Source organism: Dioscorea cayenensis, chromosome 2 (genome assembly GCF_009730915.1).
Source record: "Dioscorea cayenensis subsp. rotundata cultivar TDr96_F1 chromosome 2, TDr96_F1_v2_PseudoChromosome.rev07_lg8_w22 25.fasta, whole genome shotgun sequence".
Classification (NCBI taxonomy): Eukaryota; Viridiplantae; Streptophyta; class Magnoliopsida; order Dioscoreales; family Dioscoreaceae; genus Dioscorea; species Dioscorea cayenensis.
The window spans coordinates 1278473-1287877 of NC_052472.1; the positions used below are offsets into that span (position 1 = coordinate 1278473).

The 9405-nt window shown below is 29.6% G+C and overlaps 1 protein-coding gene across 1 annotated transcript; it reads right to left on the reverse strand.

The window, feature by feature from the left end:
• Positions 1-261: 261 nt before the first annotated feature.
• On the reverse strand, positions 262-3263 carry LOC120269466 (transcription factor SRM1-like). Its single transcript, XM_039276798.1, has 2 exons — positions 2748-3263; positions 262-942 (listed from the first exon to the last, which is right to left on the reverse strand). The coding sequence occupies exons 1-2, from the start codon at positions 3077-3079 to the stop codon at positions 447-449; spliced, it is 828 nt and encodes a 275-aa protein (XP_039132732.1). The 5' UTR covers positions 3080-3263; the 3' UTR covers positions 262-446.
• Between the last annotated feature and the right edge of the window lie 6142 nt (positions 3264-9405).

Consider the following 9405-nt stretch of genomic DNA (forward strand, 5'->3'; position numbering starts at 1 on the left):
TTAACCAATGTGTGATAAGTACTAATTTGTTAATTTTAACCAATCATTACAAAGAAAACCAAACAAATAAATTAAGCTCTAATACCACGTTAATGCTGATATTCAAACTACTCTCTTTAAATAAAAATAGGACTAAAATTTTCTAATTTTAACATAAAAGACATTAATACCTTGTACTTTAATATACATTATTCTTACTATAACAAGACTCATTACCAAAACATAGTTTACAGGGTAATAGAAAGAAGAAACAGCAAGAAATCAACTAAAAATTAATATTTACATTACCCAATCTATCCTTTGCATTGGTTTATTTGCACAAACTCTACATAAATCCAAACCTGAACTGTCACAAAATACCAAAAAAAGAGTAACCTATCATGTTTGAAGATGAACACTATTTCTCTGTTTCTGCACAAATGAAGCATAAGACGATGAAATACAGGTTATCGGTTAGAAGAAGGATGATGAAGCATTTGATCACTCTTAGGAAGGAACTTCATCGGTGCGCCAGTGACCGGGGCTTGCATAGGGTAGGGGCCGTAGAGCATGTTTGGTATCCTACCAACCGGAAAATTAGCATGAGGGGCAACACCATAGGGACTCACTCCTGAAGGTAAGACCGGCATCTGTGGAGTTTGTATTCCAGGCATCCCATGAGGTAATATCGGCCCAACTGTTGGAGCAGTGATCACAGGGGGCAACATTGCACCAACTCTTGGGCTGGAATTTGTCCTTTGAGGGTCTGATGCATCTGCACTGTCAACGATTGTGATGTCATGTATGCTTGATCGCCTCCTGTCTTTGTTTGATGCCTTTAACCGATTAAAGTATTTCTGCGCATGGCTCGCCACCTGAGTCGGAGTTCTTGTCAACACAAAGTGTCTGGCTATGCTTCTCCAATCACCTTTGCCAAATTTTTTAAGCCCGCAGAGAAACTGTCTGTTTGAATTGAACACATTGGTTATAAGATGAGAAGCAAGAGCAGCTTAATAATCTCATGGGCGGTATAAACACACACACACACACACAAAGATGGAAAGGACTATCATTTTGGTGTCAGAAAACCAGATCTGTATCGACAGTAAAATACTTTTTTGATACAAATGGATTAAATCAAACACAAACAATCAAGGAAGACAAAGTACTGAAACCATCAAAATCCATCTATCTTCACAATTACATGATAAAATTGACACCATAGTAGTCCTCTGTTTTGCGGTACAAACCGAATTTATAGTAACTATACACACTCCAAAGGAACCACATTTGTTCAACCTTTGTCAGTAAGAAGACATTCATATAAATCAAGAAGACATGAGAACAGTATAACAGTCAGTAATCAGTATACAGCGTGTAACTAAAAAAATCTAGTATTGCTTTCTTCTCATCATTTCTAGAAATGATATTAACTTTGGTGGCATAAGTCACCTCACAAGGTGCACTTGCATCAACTAGTTCCAAGCATAACCTGCATTGCCTAAATTTCTTCGAGTCAAATATTCTTAATAATCATAGCCTTAAAAAATCTTCAAATCTTGAGTATCAAATTTAACAATGCAATCCAGTATGTAAGTTTCATCCAACAAAAGAAGTTACTCAGCAAAGCCGGATTGAATCCCTGAGACCTTAAAATGATGCTAAAATAGCATCTTCATTTCTATAGATTAGCCTTTGTCAATAGAATATCAAACCTCCCACACTGCAATGTCTAAAACTAGGAAAAACCAACATAGCCTAAAAGTATATTGGCCAGAAATTCTTAAAATATAAATATCTTAGAAGTGAATAATATCTCATCCTGATTCATAGGCACAAGCAAGTGAACAAGTGACCTATCTATGTTAGAGGTCTCATAAATTTTCAAATAATCATATCAAGAATGCAAGCTTGATCAGATAAAGACTAACAATAAAAATTCTTTCCTCCTTGACTTAAAAAGGAATGCAAAATAAACTCATCCCGTTAGAAGTTCGACAATAATACACTTACCTATTTAGCAGTATATCTTTCTCAACGAATTAAAGGAGTACACGATACTTTAGATCAATCCAACAGTTTGTTCCTTGTGAATATGAAATGCACATTCTTGACAATCATAGCAAAAGCCACAATGTCTGCTAAAAATAAGAAAAGAGGATTCCTACTGATTCTCACATTCTGTAGCAAGTAATGGTCATTAATCAAGAAGAAGAACATGAAAGAACCAACAACAAAGAAAAAGAAAAAAGGAGAAGTCTTTATCAATCAATGTTCTTTCATTTCCCTGTAACAATTATCTGAATTTCTTGAGAATCAAAACACTAACCAAAAACATCAAATAAAAACAATGAGACAAGAGGATTCCTACTGATTCTCACATTCTATATCCAACAATGGCGCAAACGCAAACATTAAGCAAGGAGAAGAACATAGAGAACTGAAAACTGTTAAAGAAAAATAAAGAAACTTCTATCAATCGATATTCTTTCATTCGCTAATTGAACCTTTTGTAGCTCACGAGTATGAAATGATAATTATATCAAAAACCAAAAAACATCAACTTCAAACAAAGTAAAAAAAAGATGGCCAGCAATTCTCAAGAATGGAAAACTATGCTAAAAGGAAAAAAGGTAAAGCTTTTAGCAATCAATCAAGCACAAAGAAATCAAATTCTCCACTTGTTTCCCTCAATCCAAACACAAACTAAGAGAACAATTCAGAACAAAATCAACAACTAAATCCAAGAAAAAGAAAAGAACTCTTACTTGTGCTCTTCCTCGCTCCAAGCCACCCCCTTCCGCCGCTCCTGAGCCTGCCCACCAGACTTCTTACCACCACCCTGCTCCGGCGAGCCCTCATTCACGTATTCCATCAGTCCCACCTGCCCAGATTCTATAAGATTGACATCCTTCTCCAAAAGCCGATAGTGCTCCGCAAGGTCCTCCACGCTCTTCCCAGGCATCGCCGCCGCGATTCTCTCCATCTCCGGCTCACCGCTGCTATCCAAGAAGTGCTGCGCGAGCGCGTTTTCGAACGCCTTGTTCCCGCCCCAGTCCCATTCAGTTCCGCCGCTCTCACCGCCACCATCGACGTCCATATCTCTTCCAACAGCGCAAGCGCCGACAGGGGAGGATTCAGGAGGAATCCGTGAGGGTTTGCAGCCGAGATTGGGGTTCGATTTCGAGGGTTTGGAGGTTGGAGATGAAGACGAGGCCAGCGAAGGCAAGACAAGCACAAAAAGGAGAGAGTTTTGGTTTTTCGGTGTTTTTATCGGGTTTTGCTTCTTTGAGGCATTTCATCGAACATCTCTCCGATGAAAACAGGGTGGATTAGCCTGTTAATGGGTCGGATCCAGCTAGGATTTTCAAAACCCGACCCGTTAAGAAGATTTTTTTATTTTTATTTTTTAATGTAATTATTTTTTGGTAATATTTGAAATTTGATGAATATCTGCTTTTAGATTACATTTTGTTTTTGAAAAAAAAAATAAAGAAAAAGAAAAGATTCCTTATCTTATCAATTTTTTTATTATTTTTTATTTTTTTATTTTTTTGAGATAATGAAGCCGGAGGTATTTATTAATTTTTTATTATTTTTATTATTGAATTTTCAAAATTCTCTGTTGGGAGATTTTATTTTTATTTTTTATTTTTTATTTTGGATAATTAATTAGAGCTTTTTCATAGTTAGATTTTTTTAAATATCTTTCCGTATTTTTTAAGACGATAATTTTATTTTATATGTGTTTTATTTTTTTATTTTATTTTTTAAAAAGATATTATAGTTTGAATTATATATTTTGTATATGTAATATATATATATATATATATATTTGGATTTCTATACCGAGTTAATTAGAAAATTTGTATCGATACATTGAATCAACATTTTGTGAAATTAATATTATATCTAAATTATTTATCTTAAAAAGGGTATTGCTAGATGGCATATATCTAACAATTGATACACAATCAAAGTCGATGATTTTTTCTATTAAAAAGATATTATTTAAAGAAATTAATTACTTTTTTTTTTGTATTGATGATGAATATTTTTTTAAGGTGGTGAAGCCCTAAATTCTCTCTACCCTAAAATTTAGATTTTTAAGATATATTATTTGGATTTTTAAATAAAAATATCTAATTTTGAAATATCTAAATTGAGCTAACTACTTTTAAAAGATTTTCCAAATTTTTAATAAATAATTTAAATAACAATGCAAATTTAGTGTTAGATAATAAATTATGTTTTTCAGCTTCAACAGATTAACAAATTTATTTTTTTAGAATTAAACTGTACCAACTAGTATATCCCAACAAAAAATATTAATTAATTATAAAAATTAAATGCATGTACCATTTGAAATTGGGTACAGATACATTGTCTATCCATTTAAACATGTGACAAAAAAATATTTTAATAAAAGATCTTAAACAAATGGAACCTCTTTAAAACATGATTTTTACAAAGATAATATATATATATATATATATTAAAAAAAATAAAAAATGGTCAAACTCAAGCTCTCTTGATCTCCTGATTTGGGCATGATTAAAAAAATTTTAAAAAAAGTTAACAAATTTCCTAACTGAATTACATAATTATTCAAAACAGTTAAAGAAATAATTACATTGGTTGATTAAATCAGTTAATTATTTTTTTTTTTTTTCCTTTGTTGATTATACAAGATTTATTCTTTTATTTACTATTATAAATTATAATTCAACTTTTAATTTATGGTTGTTGTATTTTCTAGTTAAAATATAAAATAATTATTTTCACTTAAATTTGAGAAATTTGTCTGTGTTTATCTTATCTCAATTTTCACAATGAATTGTACTTTAAAAACCTACTTAAATTAAAATATTTTTTATATAATATTATTTTATTTTCCAAACTATTATGTAGATATTTATATGGAACTCTAAAAAGTGTACCTTAACTTTGACTCTAAATAATAAAATAATAATATTAAATAATAATTAAAAATAGATAAATCAGAAAGAGCTCTTGGAAGTTTCCTGATAACTTCCGAATGGATAAAGATGAAAAGTCCACGTCAGCGCCAACAAATCCTCAGCCTACCTCTTTTTATTTATTAAATTGCACTAATAATAAATAAGTATATTTATATATATGCATTTTTTCCATATGTAACCTTTCCACACCTTCAAATTACATTCATAACCTTGAAGAATTTAATAATTACTTTTTGTAATGGCTTTATTAAAAGAAGTTAATTATTGAATGCATTGCTAATTATTTGTCTACAAATTACATTCATATTTTATAAATTAAAATAATAATAATAATGCAACAATGGGGCCCAAGGTAAGCATTAATAATTTTATATAATGGATGATAAAAATGAGGTACTAAAATTAGCTAAATGCCAAATGTATTGAAAACGACCAAGAGCCAATTCAAAAAAGCAAACTATTAAATGAGAAGTGCCTTACACGTTAGTGTATATATATATTATATATAAGGACAGAATTACTTATATGCCCCCACACAAAGTGGAATTCCTTGGGAGGGCCTAGGTTAGAATAGTACAATCAAGGCTGTGAGTTTAATATTATTTTGAGAAGTAAAGTTTTTGACCGTTATTTGCATGGAATCCCCTGTTGAGGTGGTTGCTTTGTAAGATTAATTCTATTTTATACACGTTTTTGCCGTCACTTGTCTAAAAAAAATTTACGAGATTGATCATATTTTAATTTAATTTATAACTAATTAAAATCAATATTATGATTTTAAAAAAATTAATTGGCAATTGTTAATTATTAATATCAATAATTTTTTAAAAAATATTTTATCCATATATAGTGTCCTATTTTTATTTGTTTTCAATAATAATGCATTAATAATAATAATTATCATTGAAAATTTTTTAACTGAATCAATTAAAACCATCAATTAATAAAATAGAAGGTGGGACACAAATATAAACATTCATATTTACATCATAATAAATTACATGTTACATTATTACAACATAGAACTAATATTATAAATAAATTGTAAATTCAATTATAGTTATGGAAAAAAACTTATAATTTACATAATATCCTAGATATCTTTGAACTTGAAACAAAATTTATTGTTAGTAAAACTTTTTATAAGTTGTTAAAACAGTGCACCCACTAAACCCTAATCACACTAAACCCTAATCCTAGGTGGAATGGTTTTAGCTAAAGAATAAGGTGTTCCTTTCTAGCTCAAACCCTCCAATCAATTCCTTTATAGCATTTTTTCTACTTTATTTTTGTATTTCATTAAACTCAATAAAGTACTTACTGATACAATAAAAACATCAAATCCATAACTCAAAAAAAAAAAAAAATAAATAATAATAATAATAATAATAATAATTCTATTGAAAAAACCTACAATGTACATGATATCCTAAACATTTTGAACTTGAAAAAAAATTATTGCTATTAAAACTTTTCATGGTTGTTGAAGTGCCCCCCACTAAACCCTAATCACACTAAACTATAATCCTAGGTGGAGGAATGGTCCTAGCTAAAGGATAAGGTGTTACTCTCTAGCTCAAACTCTCGAATCAATTCTTTTATAGCATTTTTTTCATCTTTTATTTTGTAGTTAAACCAGTGTTATCAAACCCGGACCGGCCCGGCGGTTCGACCGGTCGACCCAGTGACCCGGTGACTAAACCGGTCTGGGTCTCTAATTAGACCGGACATGTAATCAATCCGGTGTGACCCGGTGTGACCCGGTGTGACCCGGCCAAACCCGGTGACCCGGCCGGGTTTCAATGACCCGGGCGGGTTAATGCTTGTTTATAAAATGACATTTTCATCCTTTAATTTTTGTAACTTTTGTTATGTATTGGATTGAGTTGGTTTGATTAAATTTGAAATTTCACTATGGATTCATATGATATTGTGTTGTGTTTTGTTATGTATGGAATATTTGAATGAGTTTGATATTAGGTTGAGTCTGTTATGTCATGTAGAGCTTGAATTTTGAAATTTTATTATGTATCGGTTTTAACTTTTATGCTTGTCATGTATTTTTACAATTTATTTTTGTCCCTTCAAATTATTTATTTGATAACAAATAATAAATAAATGTTATATATTATTATAGAATTAAAAACTAATTTATAATTTTAAAAATAATATTTAAAATAATTTTATTAACCCGGCATTGACCCGAATGACCCGGCGGTTGAACCAGTTGACCCGAGACCCAAAGCCTAGACTGGGTCGATGTCCGGGCCGGTTTTGATAACATTGAGTTAAACTCAATAAAACATTTACTGTACAATAAAAACATTAAATCCATATCTTAAAATAAACTAATTTTTAAAAGCAATGCAATGTTATGAATCTTATGATTACCATCTAACTCAAAACACTTCATTTATTACAATTTTTAATGTTGAATTTTTCAATTTAGTTAAGATTAACAAAACACTTGCTAATGCTGATAAATGAAAACATAATTCATTAAAAAAAGGGTTATTTTGTGTTTTAAAAGAAATATTGTTGTATGAAATATATGATTCATGCAACATCAGAATGTCAAAGAAAATTAAATGGCTCTGATACATAAAGAATTAAAATAATAAATCATAATGCAATAATTACAATTTATTCAAATTTTTTAGCTTTAATACCATGTTATGACATCATATTAAAATTAAAATAATAAATCAAAATAAAACATCTTATGGTTAGTATAAATTCTTTAACTTTGATACTACATTAACATATATATAATAGAAAGATAATCATTGTTTATGTGAGAATTCACACAGAGATGAAAAAAATAATTCAAATGATTACATTGACTTTTGATTATATAAACTTATCCATTATTCAATTATTAAATATATAATATTACCTTAATAATATTACCCAATATACAAAATATTTTAAAAAATAATCTATTAAATATAAACATATATATAAATATTAAATGTACCCTCATATTTTAAAAAAGTGATAATATAAAATGCATGATGACCTTCTTTAGTTTTTTTTTTAATTTCACATAGCTTTTTTGTTTGGGCTTGTAAAATCTCTTGTTTAGTTCCTTTTAATTAAAGTGATTACAATTTAGAATTTGATGTTCTCTTTACTTCTTGCAATATGATTGATGCACTCATCCTCTTCATTTTGTTAATGTCATTCCTACTTTTTTTGAAGCAACATAAACATTAAAAAATTATTATATATATATATATAGAACCCATCATCTAGGGACGTCCCTAGATTTCAAATCTAGGGATGTCCATAATAGCCATCGGATGAAAATCTGACGGCTCTTATCATTATGAACGAGTAGAACCCACGCTCTACAGTGTTGTCATGATGATCATGAACGATAGAAAAATGCTAGACAGATGTTTATATAATCAATCAACCATCGGATGACGATCCAACGGGCTAGATTTAAAAACATCCCTATATTTGAAATCTAGGGACGTCCCTAGATGATGTTTTTCCATATATATATATCATTTTGTATGCTGCTGAAGTAAGAAAAAAAAAAAGCAAGAAAAAGAAAAAGAAAAAAAAAAGAGTACATGATTGGCAAGGTAAATAATTGAGAAAGAATGATTAGATGAATGGCTAAAAAAGGAAAAAAATTGTTTAAAACTTTCAAGTTCTTGTCCATCCATGTGATGCATGGACAAAACAAAGAGCTGATGGGCCATAGCCAAAAACTTCCAAATCACTTGTGACTCTTGTATTTATCACAAATAGTAAAACACAATGGACTAATAGAAATATTTTGAGCAGATGAAAAAGGACCAACAACTTCTTTTCAATAAGAAATTATTTTTAAAGATAAAAGTGTCATATATTAACTTTTTATTATTTTATAGGGGTACATATGTCAATGAAAACTAAAGAGTAACCATGTGGTTTTGATATTTTGCAGGGGCATATGGGTCAAAGAGATACCAATGCCCCATATGAAATCCACTTTTCATGTTCAAAGTAGAAATTTAAAGAAAAATATAAATGTGAATTGTTATTGACATTAATTCTTGGATACCAAAAATGAATCAATGGTACTAAACATCATCAAAAACATATTGCCTTTCTCAATGCATGTATACCCTATAAAACTCTAAAATTATATATAGAGAGAGAGAGGAGATAAATCATATGGGACGTTTGTAGACCGTTTGTAGATAAATAAAAATAAGAGTGCAAATGAAGAGAAGAAAGATAAAAATACAGATAGAATTAGACAGTGAAGATTGAACTGAAACTATTATAAATTTTCATCCAATAGTTGATCAATGCACATTTATAAATTTGTTATCTATAGAAAGATTGACCTTATATATATATATATATATATATAGAGGGAGTTTTGAAAAGATTTATATGTATGTAAAAAAATAAATAAATAAAAGTTGTGAAGAAAATTCAGGGA

Bases quoted from the DNA above. Each gene is read 5' to 3' on its own strand.
- LOC120269466 (XM_039276798.1), bottom strand. From the start codon at position 3,079: ATGGACGTCGATGGTGGCGGTGAGAGCGGCGGAACTGAATGGGACTGG. The intron at 943-2,747 runs GTAAGAGTTCTT...CAATTCAAACAG, and splicing joins TGGAGCGAGGAAGAGCACAA to ACAGTTTCTCTGCGGGCTTA.